This window comes from Lagopus muta, chromosome 11 (genome assembly GCF_023343835.1).
Source record: "Lagopus muta isolate bLagMut1 chromosome 11, bLagMut1 primary, whole genome shotgun sequence".
Classification (NCBI taxonomy): domain Eukaryota; kingdom Metazoa; phylum Chordata; class Aves; order Galliformes; family Phasianidae; genus Lagopus; species Lagopus muta.
In genome coordinates this window covers 6,736,233-6,753,692 of record NC_064443.1, presented here as the reverse complement: position 1 = coordinate 6,753,692, position 17,460 = coordinate 6,736,233, and the positions used below count along the sequence as shown (strand labels likewise).

The window sequence follows — 17,460 nt, the reverse complement described above, 5'->3', positions numbered from 1 at the left end:
GCCCAGCAAAACGCACAAAACCCTCCCTGCTGCACGGAGGGTCGCTCGCCCGAGAAGCCGGCTGGAGGGGCAGCAGCGGCCGTCCCTCAGCACCGCAGCCGTCTGCCCGGGCAGCGCCCCGCAGCTCCGTCCCCTCGGGCCCCTCTTTCCCCCGCGGGGCTCGGCGCGCCGTCAGGCTCGCCGCCCGTACCCCCGCCCCGAGGCCCGCAGAGCGGCTCGCGAAGCGCCGCGCTCCCCTCCCCCGGGCCGGGAGCCGCACCTGGCCGCAGGGCGCCCGGCCCCTCCCCGCCCGCGGGTCCCGCTCGCCGCCTGGGCCGGGCCGGGCCGCGCCGGGGCGGGCGGCTCGCAGCCGAGGCGCCGCGAGCCCCTCCCGCCTCCGCCGCCTTCGGGGGCGCCTCGTCCCGCTCGCGGCGCCTCACGGCGCGATGCAGCTGCAGTGGGAGGGAGAGGAAACCCACCCCCCTCGCCCGGCGGCCGCCTTTGTAACCGCTCAGCCCGGCGCGCCGCCCGGCCCGACTCGCCGCGGCTCGGGGAGCGCCGGAGCGCGGCGGCGGGAGCAGATGGAGCCGGAGGGTAAGGACGCGGGCAGGGGCAGGGGCGGGTAAGGAGCGCCGCCGGACCCCGCGTCCCCGGGGAGAAGTTTCCCGCCGCCTTCTTCTCGGCGGAGGCCGGGGGCGGTCGGGGGCCGCGGGGAGCGCCCGGGTGCGGGCGGCGGGGGCTCGGCGGACGGAGGCCGGCCCCCGGGCGGCCCCGCTTCAGGTGTGCGCGGCCGGAGGGCAGCGCGTCCCGCCCTCCCCCTTCCCCCGGCGGGTCCGGGCCCTCTGTCGGCCCGGGGGGGGGTGAGGGGGGGCGCGGGGCCGAGCGGGGCGGCCGGCGCGGCGTGGGAGCGCTGCGCTCCGCTCCGCTCTTCCTCCCGCCGTGGCGCAGCGCTCGGCTGCAGGCCGGGCCGCCCCGCTCGCTCCCGCACCTTTGTTGGGCTCGTCCCGCGCTGTCCGGCGGCCGCCGAGCTGCGGCCGGGTATTTTTAGTTCTCCGAAAACCACATAAAACCGGTTCTGTGAAACTCTTCTTCGGGTAGGGCTATTATTAACCGAGGAGATCAAATTTATTTCCTGCCGATCCATATTTAGGCGTCGCGAAATGCCAAGTTTTTGCTCCGCTCTCTCCTTTTTAAATACCTTTTGGAGCTGTTAGTGCTTCTAATGTAAACCATTTCTAGTTGCAAATTGGAAAGCTCTGAGCCGTAATGGGCTGTTGCGTTGAGCTGGCTGTCTCCCCTGAGCGCTACGTTCTCGTGCAAAAAGAAAAGGAAAAAAACCCTGAAAATCCTTATGAGATTCGTGTTTAGAGAATTGGCCGCATACATCGTAGCTGTTTTTTAAACCTCGGTACCTAAGTCACATTTTCCATTCCAAATATTAAGAGTGGTTAAACTATGTTAAAGGGATACGCTCTACCTTCGTTCCTGTGCAGGCTGGGGGGAACTTTAACACAAAGGAAAATGGCTCTACAGTTGGAAAGAATTGGAGGCAAACGTCTTCTTGCAGTGCCTGAAACGCAGCAGCACCAAGGAGTGAAAGAGACCATTGGCAATTGTTAGTGAGCAGAGCTGGGTTTGTTGTCCACACAGAGAAGTGGGCACAATGCAGATGGAATATGTACTGGTCAACACACTGATAAAAGTGTTTTTTATGCTCGTTATAAGGTGTGTATTTTAGTTTCCATCCTGTTTGTGAGGATGCTGTATTTACACAGATGATACTCTAACCAGGAGAGCTGTGTTTGTAACATCATGGGCTGACGTGAGCGAGCTGGTTTTGTTTGTATTTCTTTTAGCTTAATAAAGCTAGAGATAAGTGATTAAAATTAAATTGAGTTCAAAGGAAATCCTTTTGAAGAAAGAATCCGAATATTTCAAAAATGGAATTTCTCCTCTGCCGTGCTTCTTGGTGGGTAAAGGCTGGACAAACCCCAGGAAGATGATTGTGAGTTGCAGACCTGCTGATGTTCCCCCTCTGCTCTGGCTCCAGGGACACCCAGTCTGACCTCTGGCATCTCCTGAGCAACTCGGTAGCGAGCTGCAGTGTGCTGGGTTTGCAGACAGGTCCTGCAGTGCGGACTGACACCTGCAGGAGGTGGTCTGGGATACCTGCGTTAGCAGCCTGTCTCCATTAGTTACAGAAGGAGCCAAAGGTCTCTAGTTAGATGTTGGTAGATAGGTGCTATAAATATCCCACCGTGTGCACGAACATGTAGTTTTGGTGACTGTGGTTGGCTTTGGTGAGTGAGTTATTTCTGTTTTCAAAGTTAGAGCGGCTGGAGTGTGGTGATTGGTGTCAGTGATGTCTGCAGATGCAGAGCTTGCTTGCTCTTGTGCGTTTGATCAGATGTGTCCTGCTTGTTGAGCCCAGGCTCAGTCCAGACTGGACTTCAGGAGGAATCAGAGTACCTTCTGTGTGGCACCTTGCGTGTCTTGCCAGGAATGAATGCAGGACCTTGTCTTTACAGATGAGCTCTGTGTCTTTACAGATGTGTAGATACAAGCCCGGTAGGGTATCATCCTCCACAGGGGTGGGAAGAAAGATAGGAGATGGCAGTAGGGTACCTTTTCCTTAAGGAAAATCCAGTGTGGTCTGGCAGTGCCACAGGAGAGGCTGACCTGCAGAGCTCTTGTGAGTGTCTCCTGTACCACGTCACTGAAGGTTGAGGCTTGAAAGTGTTTTTGGTCTTGAAATCTGTCACAGATGTAGGAAAGGATTTTCTATTCCAGCCAATGGAAGTGATTAATTCAACAGAGCAGTGATGGTCCTCGTGGCTTCTCATGTGGGATGAGCTTCTGTAGAGTGATCAAAGAGGAGGAAGAGTCCTAAGGCAGTAGCAGTGGGAGCAGGTTATTGGGACCCTGGGACACCAGGAAGAAAAACACAGGAGGTCGGAATCCAAGGTGATAACTTCTCACTTGTGCATTGTTTGCATTGCAGTATTTTCAGGATGGGCTTTGTGGCTGCTTTTTGTCTGTCTTCAGTGCAGCCCTAGGTTTTTATACTGCAAGCTCCACGGTTAAGTTCTTAGTTGTTTGTTTTTGGGAAACCTTTGTTCTCAAGCAAGCTGTGTGCGATGGGGTGATCTGGAGATTGCAGCCTTCTGAAATCCTATCTAAAATTCATACATTTCCCTCTGGTTTTCAATGAAAACCAAACGGCGTCCTTGGGCTGTCCTTGGAAACGGTTCTGTCCTTCCACATGAATCGGTTCGATGGGTGAACGCTCTTGTTCCGGACTGAAGCATAACTGCTGCTGCTGACCCTGCTGGATGGCAATGAATGTATTGCCTTCAAATTGTTTGTACCTACTTGTGATGTCGGAATCTTGTGGAGACCCCCAGACAGCAGGCATGCTGGTGCAGATGGTCCTCCTTTGGTCGGTGTGCCCGCACAGTCCTTATGTGAATCAAAAGGACAACGAGTGTTACTGTAGCTGTGGTGTGATTAATGCTTTGTTTCTCTCCAGCTGTAAACTTTTCAAATGCTTATGAATAAGATTCATTTGCTTCCTCAGGCTGTTCTGTAAACAATTTAAATATTTTTCTTTTACAAAATAATAAAAACTTTAAGATTGTAAGACTATTAAAGAGAGGCGGTCGATAAAAAACAAGTAATAAATGCTTCTATTTTGCATGACTGATCGCAGATATTGTACTGGGGCTCTGAGTTGTTGACTATGTGAATACTAACTTACCTGAGTGCAATAAACAGTGTTGTAGATTAAAAGTAGTAATAACTACTGTGGCATTTGCTTTTGTTGGCGTTATCAAATTTTAATGTGAAAGTGAATGCTTTGCTTCAGAGACCTTGGTTTATGATTATTGTCTCATGACGAATGATGGTGCTATTTGCAAAATATCTCTCCTATTCCAAATTCCCTGAACTTCCTTTTAAATGAAAAATTAACATCATTTATTTTTCAGACACGGAAACAGAGAGAATTTGAGATAGCCTGAGATAGGGTGAACTGAAGTACAGGTGGGTGAGAGAGGACGGATAGCGAGGGAGGTGGTGGAGCTCCTCAGCTGCTGTCCCCATGAGGTGGCCGCCATCCATCCGTGCTGCTCTCCCAGCTCCAGCTCTCAGCACTCAACTTCCTTGTTCCCCTCCCCAGCTCCCTGCTAGGCACTGAGCTCTGCTCAGCCAGACATGGCACCCCACACTTCCACCACCACGAAAATCTCCCATGAAATTGGGGCTAGATGTTGGCACATCAGCATTGCATTCTCTGCAGCCTACGGTAATCGGGAGGCAGTCCTGGCAAGCACTGCCTGCTTTGGGGGTTATGAGGAGTGAAACCTGAGAAGGCCTTTGTTGGTGTAAGTATTGTGGAGGTGTGCTGGGGAGTGCTTGAGGGGAAGCTTCTGCCCCTCCTTCCTAAAGAGAGCCTACAAACAGGAGGGGAATCAACTCTTTGAAATGGTTGATAGCTGCAGGACAAGGGGAAATGGTTTTAAGTTCAGGGAGGGGAGATTTAGGTTGGATGTCAGGGAAGTTCTTTGCAGAGAGAGCAGTGAGGTGCTGGAACAGCTGCCCAGAGAGGCTGTGGATGACCCGTCCTTGGTGGTGTTCAAGGCCAGACTGGATGGGGCCCTGGGCAGCCTGGTCCAGTATTAAATGTGGAGGTTGGTGGCCCTGCCTGTGGCAGGGGGATTGGAGATTCATGATCCTTGAGGTCCCTTCCAACCCTGGCCATTCTGTGATTCCTTCTACCCCCACTCCCCATCCCTCTCTTACAAGAGGTTTAGCGTAACCATGCTACCATATCTGCATTTTATTCTTTGCAGTGTCTTAAAATTTAATGGGTCTTTGAGTTTTATTCCTCAGACAGTGACTTTGCACGTTTGTACTCTGTGCTCAGCATCCTTAGGATACTGCGTGCTGTATCTTGGTGCTGGAAGGCTGTGGCACCGCAGAGAAGAGCTCATGTAGGGAGTCCTGCCCTGCAGCACTGAATGGAGGCAGGGGCTGATGCTCCCTTCCGTTCCCTCCCTGGCATGGCCATTGCTTCCTATGGGCAGTATTCGCTGTGTACTTCTGTGGGAAGCACCCAGGGTGCACTGTTGTGAACTGGCTTCCCAGTAATGACAGTATTTACAGCGCGTTGCCTCTGCGGTCCCTGACCACTACCACTCAAAATACTTCCTGCTTTTTCTTCTGGTGCACTGACTGTTGTTGCTATTTTGGTCATTGTGCAAAATGCAGCCCTATTTCATTTATTGGTATTTGCACTTACTTGCTTCTGGGGTTGCACTGAATTATTTGGCTTCAGTCAGTGGTGCGAGGCAGCGGGCTGGTGATGGAGCAGGCTGAGCAGTGCTGGGGAGAGGAGGAGGTTTGCTCAGCATAACTTCAGTCGTTTCACATAGGATTCCCTGTACGCTCCTTGGGGTGCTCAGAGAGGTGGTTACACAAACTCATTGCCTCCAGAAGCAGTGTTAACAGAGAGCTGAGCCGCCTGCCTCAGGGCCTGGAATGCTGCAACCCCCTTCAGGGTGTCTTTGCAGGAGCATCCCTGCATGATGGCAGCAGATTGCTTCTTCCATTTGTGTTACTTGGTCAGACATGCTGGCCAGTAATGTGGTCGACTGCAGTATAAAACAGTTGCCCAAGTCTAACTTTCCTTTTGCATGAATGCACTTAATGCTGCCTGAGAGACGTAGTGCACGCTGGTGGGAGGAGTAGGGAAGCCTGGGCTCAGCGTGGCCGGCACCCTGAGGAGCTTGGCAGCCTTCCTGGGCTCCTCTCTGTAGCTGTGTCGTGCAGCGATTGCCTGGAGAAGGAGTTTTTCTGTCTGGTAGGAATCTGTCAGGCACTGAGACAGCCTTTGTGACTTTCTTTAGATGCTGCTGACTTTCTGGAGCGCTCAGAGTTCTCAAAAGCGAGAATGGCCATTTCTAAGTTTTCGCATTGCGCGGGTTTGTACAGCGCACTGCAGTGTTAGAAGTATTGATTGCAGCGCTGGGGCGAGCTCTTGACGCTAAGAAGCTGTCATCAGGCAGCGAATGGAATAATGTACGATTCATGGTCTTCGAATCTGCTATTAGTAGTAGGAAAAGGCATTTCCTTGGATGACAGAATCTTGAAGGCGTTAACAGAGAGGGATGGAGCAGACCACAGGAAACGGCTGAGAGAGGCGAGCGACTGTTCAATGGTTTGGGTCCTCGTGAACTGCAGTACGGACAGAAATAGCGACGTGACTGAAATTACACATTAAAGGCTGAAGCTTTTCCTTTTGAAATGTAGTTGCTGTGAAGTGCAGTCCTTCTGAAATTCTTTGCATTTCCTCAGAGTCTGATTTGACACATCTCAGAAATTCTTTGAGTTAATAAAGATAGAAGTACAGAGTGTCTTTATGCTGGACTGCTGAGTGATTTTTTTCATGGCATTTGCCTTTTTTCTCTCGACGAGCATTTTGAGTTGCTGAAGTATACAGAGCCACTGTGCTATGTGTAGCTATACGTGAATCTGCTGTTATTTGTGGTGCTCATTGATCTGTTTAATTAATGTGTAAGGCTGAAACACTGAGACTTTGGACTCTGGTTCAGCATTAGCCTGTTATGGGAAACCCAACCTACATCCTTTGGATGAGCACTCAGACACAGCATGGGTGCAGCATGCCCTTCTTTGCACATCATCATGGCGAGCTGTATGGAGACTTGGTGCCTTTCTGTTTCCAAAAGTCCAAAGAGCCAAGTAGTCCCAGTATCGTTTGGAAGGTAGAGAGACATGTAAATGTCAGAGGTTTCTCTGCCTTGTTTCAGGCTTCTGAAAAGCAGGCAGGTGTCTAACTGTAATGAAGGAATTTAACACTGGGCACTAGTTTTTTTAAACTCTTGGCCTCTCTTTATTCTTTCTTTTTGAGCTTGCAGGCTCTGAGCAGAAATTCTCTCTTGGTAACTTAACCCTGAGCAAATATTTACATTCATGAGATTCTTGCTACTTCAGCAATCGTTCTGGGCCTTGAGGTTGGAACGGGGTGAAAGTTACTGTACCAAACATTGGGGATGGGGAAAGAGAGAGGAAAGGAGGGCTGAAGAAGGTTCCAGATGTGGTTTTACCATGCTTGGTAAGAATCACCTGCTCAGCGTATTTTGGTTGTCGCTTCACAAACATCGCAGCATTCCACAATAAGTTCTGCAGAGATACGATGTCACCTACTGCCATCCCTGCGTGTATCTGAAGGTGCTTTGAGTCTGGAATTTCACCCATATCTTCAAAACAGTGAATGAAAATGTTAGTGTTAAACTGAAGTGAATGGAATAAAGGGACGGCTGAGGTGGAAAAGAAGGAAAAGGTAAGTAAAAGGTAAGTAAGGAAAGGGCAGGTGTCCCCATGGTGGCTGCCATCAATCCATCTGCTCATGGTACAGTGGGTAATATTGGTGGTAGGTGAATGGTTGGACTAGATGATCCTAGAGGTTTTTTCCAACCTTTGAAATGCAGAAACCACTCAAAAAAGGAAGAAGAGAATTTGAGGAATGTACATTTGAAATTGAACCTATGGACACCACAGAAATGAAAGAGAGATGCTCCACTGCGCAGAAGAATAGAGAACTGAATAAACAAGGTGAAAATGGAATTATGTATTTGTGGATTTCATCCAGACCTCTGCCTCCTATTCTTTTGTCTTCTGGATGCTGCTGTTGTCCCACAGCATGCCCAGCGCTGCCTGCATCGATCTGGAAAAGAGTGAGGAAGGCAGTGAGCTCGGTTCTCCCACTTGCAGAGACAGGCAGGTTCCTCAGGGTGCTTCAGCATGGCTGAGCACCAGCATAGCTTCCTCTCTGCAGCCCGTCTCTGCTGTCCTCTACCTGGCATGAAAACACAAAGCCAGCACAAGCAGTGCATTGTGTTCCAGTAAATCTGTGACAGCAGTGGGATTGTGCCCCTGCAGTCAGATGTGTGCCGGAGCTGACGCGGTTCTGCCCAGAGCTCCTGGAGCTGTGGCAGGATCTGCAGTTACTGACGCTGATTAAAGGTCTGGCCCCCGGCTATAACAGCAGATAGCTACATGTTGGAACTGTTACCCTTTGCATTGAAGTAGCGTATATGGTTTTTCTATTTAAATATTTTCCCTTTTTTTCCTGTTTGTGGAATATCTGCAAAGCCCTGGGTTGGGGGTGGATGAATTTGCCTAGAGGAAAATCTCAGCTTTCCAATTTCCTGCTGGAGCCAGGTGTGCCACCTCTGTGCATCGCTCGCGCTGGCTGCGGGACTCATTCTCTTGGTTGAAGTTTCCCATGGAGAAACAAACAGTGCTGCCTGCTGAGCCCTTCTGTATCTGTTTTATTAATCGCTATTGAAATTCTTACAGCCAGCTCCTGAGCTGTAAAAGTGCGGAGCCAAATACGGAAGTTGAGGGCGAACAACAGCCCCTTGCTATTATGCACTTCAGAAATTAATTTCTTAAAAGTATCTTCAACTTCAGCAAATACATGTCTAGCCATTCCTAGTTTTCTAATGCAGTGTTCACAAGCGACCAGCCAGGGGAGGGTAAATTTTCCTTAGAATGAAAAACTGGTAATAAAAGCCTGCCTCATCCCTGGAATGGCTGGAATTGGGTATTTGGTCGGAGTTAGAGCTGCTTGGTTTTGATGATTGTGCAGTCAGAGGAGTTGCTTCACATGGAATGCAGAACAGATGCTCTTCTATTCACTTGAAAGAGAAGACACTGAGACAGTTTTTTAATGTGTGTTTTCCAGACCATGGAAATCCTAAGAGTTATTTTAAAAATTGCTCATCTTCTTGTGAGGACAAAGAATCTGCACAAGTGAATTTTGAGGCTAAAGGATCTGTTTTGTTAATCTTTGTTTTTGTCCAGTGTTTGTGCTCTGCCAGTGGCCACAGCCACGGTATCCTTGGGGAGTAGGGTCCACCATTGGTGTTCGCAGGATGCAGAGACATAAGAAGAGCTTGTTGCCTTCATTTCTGGGTTGGCTCTGATTTGTTAGTTTCATTGTTCTTGGCAAGCAGAAATCACCTGAGTGGTTCCACTGCTCAAACTCTTAAAACGTTGTATTTTGGCAACAAACACGAGGAGGTGGGGAATGTTCAGCCCAGCTGCTGTGTGCACCAGCAAAGTACCGCATTTTGAATCCTAATTGACTCTCACAAATAAGAAACCTGCAGGTAAGTCACCTTCAACTGCAGCACAGCATGTACTGTTTTGATGGCTCCTTTTTCTTCCTCTTCTCCTTGCTCAGCTGGGTTACAAAGAAAACCACTGTCAAAAATAGAGCATGACTGTGTTAAGTAGTGAACTGTGGTAGTAGGACCTCCATAAGGTATTGTCTTGTTTTATGTTCAGTGGGGGGTTGGAGACCCAGGAGCCAAAGATGGTGTCTGTAATTTGGAAATGACGTGGTGAAATATGCTTTATGACAGCACAGGCTGCTTTTAAGCATTGCTCTTTGTTTTCTGCTACATCCACTTTTGCACATACATTGCTCAGGTCTCCCAGGCCCAGGTATCAGCTGCTAAGAGCTCGCTCCAGGTTGTCCAGACACATGAGGTTGCATGCCTTCACCTCCTGATTCACTCCATAAGCTTCATTGGATGACACTCAAATCCTGTTGATTTTTCTGAGCTTTCCTGTTCACCTCGTTGTCCTGCTCCAGGCCAGCTGAGTTACCCTTGTTTGCTGCTGGAGGAGAACCGTCCACCATCCACGAGTTTTTTCCATTTCCTTCTGTTCCAGGTCTGTTACCTCTCCTCTCCCCACATGGTTCTGTAGTACTGTTGTTCTTCAGGATATTCATGCTGGAGTCTTTTTCCAAGATGTGTTTTTTGTGCAGCATCTGCTTGGCTGGCGGTATGTCTTAAACATTCATAAGCTGCTGCAGTGATGGGCAAACATGATGTTGATCTGCATATCCGACCGGTGACCAGATTGCAAAAATGCATGTTGGTGCTTGCAGCCTTTTAAAACGTTAGGGTTTAGATCAGAAGTTCACTGTTTAAGTGGCTCATTTGCATGCAGTGCATTAACTGCATCTTCGTGCTGCTGCTTCGCCTGGCTTCTTTTTTTCCCCAGAATTTCAGTTCCTCTATCTTGCCATGGAAAAAAAAAAAGCTTTATTTGTAAAGTCAGACTGCTGAGCATGGAGACCGTGGGTGTAGCATGCAGGGCCCTGGGTGTGGTGATACGATAAGCAGCGAGGCCGGTCATCGCTGTCATTCCATAGAAGTGCACATCATATGTGAAATCCCTCAGGGGCTGTCGGAGGAGGCACTGGTGCTGAAAACTGATGGTGGCTTCAAGCAGTGGGGAAAAGAGATGAAGCTCCATCTGATAGGCGTTTAGTTCGTTAATAGGTATTTTGTATTGATCTAACTTCTGAAGTGGATTAAGGATTTCTAAATGGCACGTGCCGTAGTTTTAAGATTGCTGTGAATGCATCATTTGTACCAAAAGCCTGAAAATACATTTCTTTGGAATATAATTTCAGTTTATTGAGTTTTTTTTAGCATTGGTTAGGATTTGCAAAAACAGCACAAACATATAAGAGGAGCAGTTCAAATGTAACTCGATTCTGTAACTTCCATCATGGCTTTAGATTTGAAAAATCTAGTGGTGGAAAAAGTGTGCAAACATGCTCAAAATGGATGTCAGACCTTCAAATCCAAATCATTGCTTTTCAGTCTGGCATAATAATGCAGAAGACTGTCACTTCACTTACAGCAAACTATGCTGAGTGCTCTGGTTTTCTTTTGGCTTTTCAGCAACTTTGGTGTTAAAAGACACAGCCTGAAGGAATATTACATATTTATCCCCGATGCTTCTGCAGCCAGATAGTGAGGGGAGGTCACACGTAAAGGGATTAATAGGGGATGGAGCAAGATAAAGCCTTGTCTGAACAGCCTGAGTAGGCAGTACTTTACATGGGGATTGATTCCTCCTGGATGTCTTTTAATGGCAGGACCAGAGCTGATCTGCCATATCGCATGCCTGTAAAGCAAAAGAATCCGTCTGACAAACACTAATGGAAAAGGGAGTCTTGGCTGGAAATAGTGGTGGGGATGTTCAAGTTACTGTTGGGTTTATGTGCAGAGTTCTGTTTTAAATGCTGCTTCTTTACGTGTTTCTGGCCGGTGCTGTGGTTGGATAATCAGTTCATGGAAATGTTTATAGTAAGTTAATGTAATTTCTGCTGCTTATTGTGTCAAGAATAAAAGATGTAATTGATTAGATTTTTCTTCATAAAGGGTGTAGCCAACAAGTTTGATTTTCGGTGTTGGAAATGTGCAGAGGCTGGATGTAGATGATGTTTTCTTGGTTTGGTCCTGTCTTTTTGGTTCTCAGTACTGTAGAAAGTGCTGTTGTGCCTTTAGCTGACACACTGCCTATGAATTTGTCCCCTTTCCCTGCACCCAGCTGGCCTTTTTGAATGGTATGTGATCCAGATTCTTTATTTAAACTTGCTGGTGTTGCTGATGTGATTAAACTGCAGTGTCTGAATTTTTCTCTCTTTCCATCTTGATAAACCTATTTTTAAGAACCCCATGCTGGACCTCACAATTGCAGGATTTGAGCAAGTTTGTTTAAGCAAAAAACCAACAAAAACTGGAAGTCTGTAATTTTTCTGTATTGTTATTTTTTCGTTTATTTAATGGCAGTCTTGATAAAGTCTGATTTATGGAGGGTTTGTAGCACAGACATTGCTGTGGATTTCTGCAAGCAGAATTTTTGAGGGGCTTAGGAGTGTTTGTAGCAGTTAGACAATGACAGCATTTGGTGCTGTGCCCTGGCTGAAATGCACAGCACACAGTGTGGGGATACTGAGGTACGTGTCCTGCTTGGAGCTGGGCTCAGTGGGTCAGCGCTGCTGCTTGCTGTTCTGGTGCACCGTTAAATCTGTGCTCCACGTAGCCCAAATTCAAGGGCTAAAATCATGTTCAGTGCATCTTCGAGTTTTTGTTGATATTTGAAATGAATCCCTTAGTTTTCTCTTAATTTATTTAATTGCAGCACCATCCCTTCTTGAGAGCTGTCATGATAATGACTTCCTTCCAGGCTGAGGATGTTTCTTCAGTACTGGCAGATCTGCTCTAAACATTTGGTGCAATCCAGCAGACCCGTGCTCCATCCAGCAAACCTGTTTCCGAATCCTTTCAAGGCACAGTAACTCATCCAGAACGTTAATGCAAACACCTTCACTTTCTTCCTGCCCTCATACGCTGATACACCGCTCATGTAAAAATAACTGGTTGTGTTTAAATCTGAACAGCTGCTTCCTTTTGCACGTCTCCAAGTTTAGAAGCTCTCCTAAAGCTCTCTTTTGAGAAGTGGAGATGCTTGGGGCCTGGCTGTTTGGGCCTGAATGCTCAAAGTGTGCTGAAGTGTGGCCAGAGTAGCTGAGGGTCTGCTGCATGGGAGGATGGCTACGTCTCTGTTGCCCATAGTTGTGCTGGGGGGCTGTTGCTGTGTTGGTTGGTTTGCTTGCTTTAGGGGGCCTTTGAAAATAGCATAATCTGTTGTAGCTATAATAGAGTTCATGGTGTACATGTTGCCAGAACCTTGGATGGATTTGTTATAAGAAAACAAATGTTATCCCCTGAATTCAGGTTAGCCAACCCACTATTAAGTGAGGATATATGGCATTTGTAGGCTTGGGCCTGCCATAGTCACATCTCATCTGGCCAGGAGTATTCAGAATTGTGCTCTCTGCTTTCTGCACAGTCATCTTTAACTTCATGGGTTTTAGGATGGCACCTCAAAAACAAGCACAAGCCTCCTAATGTTGTTATCAGCTTAGTCAGTACTGAGCAGACCCTGTACAGCAGAGCATAAAATGCTTACCAAAGTGTTGTCAGGAAATACAGATTCTGTGAGTTCTTGGAGGTTCAGTATATTCCCTTGAAGTTACATCCAGTTTTGCAAGAATACTGTTATTTGTTTTGCTGAAGTTGGGGTCATAAGTGTGCACAGAGATCTGTAGCAGCTGCTCAAGGAGCCAAGGTTAGAGATCCTGTAAGTCGTGTTGCTAGTTTTCCCTCCTTTGTGGCCAAATGTTGGGTAATCCTTAAATTATTTAAAAATTCTTTGAAGATGCAGATAGTGAGATAATATCTTGTTTAACATGCAGGGTGCTTAACAGTTAATTTTTTTTCTTCAACATGTCAATATCATTAGATAAAAGCGAGGCTATTCTAGGTTGTTATTTTACTGTCTTTTCCTCTCTCTAATTACGAGCTTGATAGAGGTTTTATCGTCTAGGTGGTATGATGGACTTCGGTCAGTAGCAGCAGGAAATGAGAGGGACATGCTCTTGCTCTGTGCTACACCCCTCTGTTCCACTGGGAAAATAGATGTAGGAACAAAACAGACTGTTTCTTTTTCCTCTGTGTCGGATGGGTGAGAGTTGACTGCGGTGGAAATCATAGGCTCCTCTCGTGATTCTGCTTATGAAGAGGTTGGTTTCCTCTAGAAAGACTTTGAACTTGGGAGATTTTGTTTTGTATGAAACCACGCAGAAGATGGGGGAAAGTGCAGCACTCAGAAGTATCTCATTCTTGTGAATATATCATGGCACGTGATTAGCAACTCAGGGCTTGTGTGTGTACTTATGGGGGGTGGTGGGAGAAGTAAGGTGCTGCATCCTGAAAAATAGGAAGATGTAGATTGTGTCAAAGTGAGGAGCTTTGCAATGATCTTATTTAAAGTGGGAAACGAAAGCATGGACTGCCCTGCACCACTTCTTGGCATCTTGCAGGGAGTCACTGTGGTAGCACAGTCTGCCTTGGCTTTGTGTGTCAGCAAACTGAGTCTAACAGAAGAACAGCTTTTTTAGCTGTACTGCTGCTGCTGATCACCAATGCTCTGCTGGTGTGTTGCAAGAAACTCCTAATTGCTAGTTTTGTTAGGAATGGGTTTTTTTTGGTCTTTTTTTTTTTTTTTTTTCTTTTTTTTCCTTTCTTCTTATTCCCTCCCCTCCCTCTTCTCACATTGCAAGCCTGAGTTACTACCGTGCTGGCAGACAGTGTACTTGGCACTGACAATAAAGGCAGCACTAGAAAGATTTGTATTTAAGGAATCTGTAAGATGTATGTCAGAAGATTTGTCGAGCTGGAGCTGGTGCTTGGTGGAGTTCCGTCTGCTCCTGTTGAATAAACTGGCATTTAGTTGAATCCTCAGAAGACCGCAGATCTCTTCTGCTGGAAAAAGTGGGTGTTGTAGGAAACTCTAGATACAGCCATGCTAATTCTCATAAATCTCTCCACTTCTTTCCATGCCCCTAAACATAGGGTTTGCAATCCTTAATGGGTTATGAAGACACCGCATTGAAGTGGCTTTACTTGGCACTAGATTAAGACATTCTGGGGCCTTGAGCTGTAACATGACTTGGTGCTGGCACAGCACTGTGTGCAGCTCGCAGCAGAGGGCTCCTCTTATCATGTGAGTAGAGCTGGGAGCTTTTTATCCTGCTAGAATAATGGCAAGGGCTTATCTTCACCTCAGAACAAGAGTGGGACGCACATGGAGCAGTACAGTGATTAATACCTGACTTCTTGTTCTTCGTCTTTTTTGGATAAGAAATACATTTTCCTTTGCAGTTGGGACACAGGTGACTGAGGTTACTGAGAGACTCAGAGCTGCTCCTGTGATTCTTGATTTTTCTGCCATTATGTAGATTACATTTTGCATTTATCTCTTTACAGTATTTAATTTGGAGAGCCAGAAACTTGCCCTGTTTTAAGTACTGGCTTACACTGTATAATTCGAACAACGGAAGCCTTGGATGTCAGCATACAGTACTTGCACTTAATCTGGCTGTGGATCAGCTACCTTTGAATTGAGCCTTAAGGTAATGCTTTTCGGGCTTTGTCAGCTCAGTTGGACTTCTGACAGCTATTGAGAAAGTCAGAGAAGAGGATTGGCTTTGTTTCCTCTGATCTGTTGAAGCTTTTTGTCTCTGATTTACCTCAACTGGGGCAGTTGAGGACTTTATTTACAGTCTGAAGAGGAGAAGAATTGGGTAATTTGTACTGTTGGACATGGGTTTAGTTTTAAGGCTACCCAAAAATTTGAGTTGGCACCACATGTTACTGCTAAGGCAGCTCTTTGCCTGAAGAGCAGGATTTATTATGTTCTGGATAACCCTTAAGGTTTGAAACAAGCGGTCTCCCTTGCAACCAGGTGGGTCCACTCTCAGGTGAGTGCTGTCAACACCAGCCAACAGCTGTGCCTTGGGGTGCTGAGGGAGCAGTGACCACAAACATTCTTCCAGTGGTGGATGCCCGTCAGGCATCTGGTGAGACGCTTGCTTCCTTCCCTTTTCACACAGAGCCTGAACTCTGCTTAACATGCAGCAGTTACTGATTTCCCTCTGCTCCAGGTTTGGGGGAAGACCGAAAGATGTTCCCCTGGGGTTGCAGAGAAGCTGCTTTTTTGTATGGATGAAGGCATAGGATAGAGAGGTGAAACTCTGGCTGTGCTTGGGGACAAATTGCAGTCCACACAATCATATGGCCAGCCAGAGGCTCTCGTGCAAGATGAGGTTTGTCAGTGCTCATCCAGCTGGCCTCTGATTTATGTTTGAACTTATCTGAGGCTCACTTCTGCAGTGCTTAGTAAGCAAGCTTGTTTGCTCCCTGGTGAGCAGACATTGCAGTGGCCCCAATCATGCAACAGCTGCAGTGCTCTTGGCAGCCAGGGGTTCCCACAACAGGTAATGAGGTTGTTGGAAAGGCTGTCTGAAAATACACCTGATTGCTATGTATTTCATTTATACTCTTCTATTTCCTAGAAACTGTGATGTTTCCCAAAGGTGTCTGTTCCATGGTTTGCTTATCAAGCTTACCAGTCATGTAATAATGTATTTCAAAATTGATGCCTGTAAAGTAAAGCGTTCGTGTTGGGGCAGGAGAGATGAAGATGCTTGCAGAGTCGAAGCATTAATGCTATGAGTGGAGTTACTCTTTTGGCAGTGATCCTGGCAGTGGCTATTGTGTTTTGTTTGGTTTTTCCCTTTAGCTTCCTTAGCAGTTTGTTGCAGTCTCTCTACTCTTTCTTGCTCTCTTACCCAAACTTCCCTCCACCCATGAGAAAGGAGGTGTACATTTGTTAATCCTGATGTCAAAGGTCATTGTTGGTTTAGAGAAGAGAGACTGAAATGTGCTGAAAATTCACAACAAGAGAAGTAAGTTTTGCTTTGAGAAAGTATTTGCTCTTCTCTTTAGAGCACTGCAGCACACTCATTGGCCTTGATTGAGGCATTTGTATTCTTCTTCCCCCTCCAAAGCCCCATGAGGGAAAACAGCTTTGACGTATCTGAGGGCAACTTTTCCTTTAAAGCTTCAGTTCCAGCCTCGGATAGTTACTTACAGATCTCAGATTACATTTAAAAAAAGAAAAGTAATTTTAGAGTTTTTTCTCGTCTTTGCAGGAGACACACAGCACCTTAGAGGTTCAGGACAAGAACACCTTCACACTTATTTGTACATCAGATGCTTTTGTTTTAAATAACGTGCGAGGTTACTTCAGCCTTATCCCTGAAAGGTGAATGCTTTTCAGTAGGTTTCTGACTAAGCTGTGGTACCTGGAGTTTCCTGAACTTCCCCTAGGTAAGGCAGTGAAGTGCCTAGGTGTGTTCTGGGAGTCTTACGGCTGTTCTCGTTGTCACCTTGCACACAGGAGAGCTTTGTACTTGTATTATTTGCATCTCTGAGGTTGTAGGTAAATAGAATCTCTTCTTTAGTTATTTTTACTTCCCTTTAAAATATACTCTGAAGAAAGTTTACTTTCAGTGCAGTTCTGTGTCAATCCACCAGATGACACTTGATGCTTGAAGATGAAAAGAAGATGAGTGGTCGTGTAGTAAGAACACTCTATTTCTTTATCAATGTGGGAAAGAATCAGAACATTTAATTTCCAGAATGTTTTTGTATGGAAGTTTTCAATGCCATGTATCAAAACTGCTTACATGCTGCAGGGAAAGAAAATTGAGAGATTTATGTGAAGGCTTTGAACAAAATTGATAAGGGCAAAAGATAACAAACCGTAATCACCTTCTGATGAACTGGTATTAAAAATGATGCTCTTGTTGAGTGTGAAGTTGATAGCAGAAGCAAGGGCAGACACCGTAGGTTGTGTTCTTAGACCGCTCAGCTCATGGGAAGCAGAGTGCTTTGTGACCCTGCTCTGTGTGTAGGCCATGCTGCAGTACTGACTGCAGTTACAGATGTGCAATGTCACCGGCACGGCACTGCCAGTGCAGCGTGTCTAGAAAACATACCTGGCTATGCAAGCCGTGATGTGGGGCTGAGGACAGGTGGTTCTCAGTGCAGAGCTGAGCTCAGTATGCTGAAGTTGTGTGATAAAACTGAGGGGTAAAGTCTGGGGCTGATGCCTATCTCCTGTGTGCTTTTTTGTGCGTGTGGAAGACAGTAGACAAATGAGCAGAAAACTTTGCTGTAG

The 17,460-nt window shown here is 46.9% G+C and overlaps 1 protein-coding gene across 2 annotated transcripts in view; it reads left to right on the top strand.

Annotated features, from left to right (window-relative positions):
- Window positions 1-373: 373 nt before the first annotated feature.
- Window positions 374-17,460, top strand: part of FGD3 (FYVE, RhoGEF and PH domain containing 3) — a 100,386-nt gene continuing 83,299 nt past the window's right edge. Inside the window, exon 1 of one of the 2 annotated variants that reach the window (XR_007379238.1) lies at window positions 374-573. Coding sequence is in view for 1 of the 2 variants with exons in the window: in XM_048957160.1 (XP_048813117.1) it covers window positions 426-573 (148 nt within the window). In the remaining variant the exon portion in view is untranslated. The remainder of the gene's footprint in view (window positions 574-17,460) is intronic. The other variant, XM_048957160.1, reaches the window with a different exon arrangement.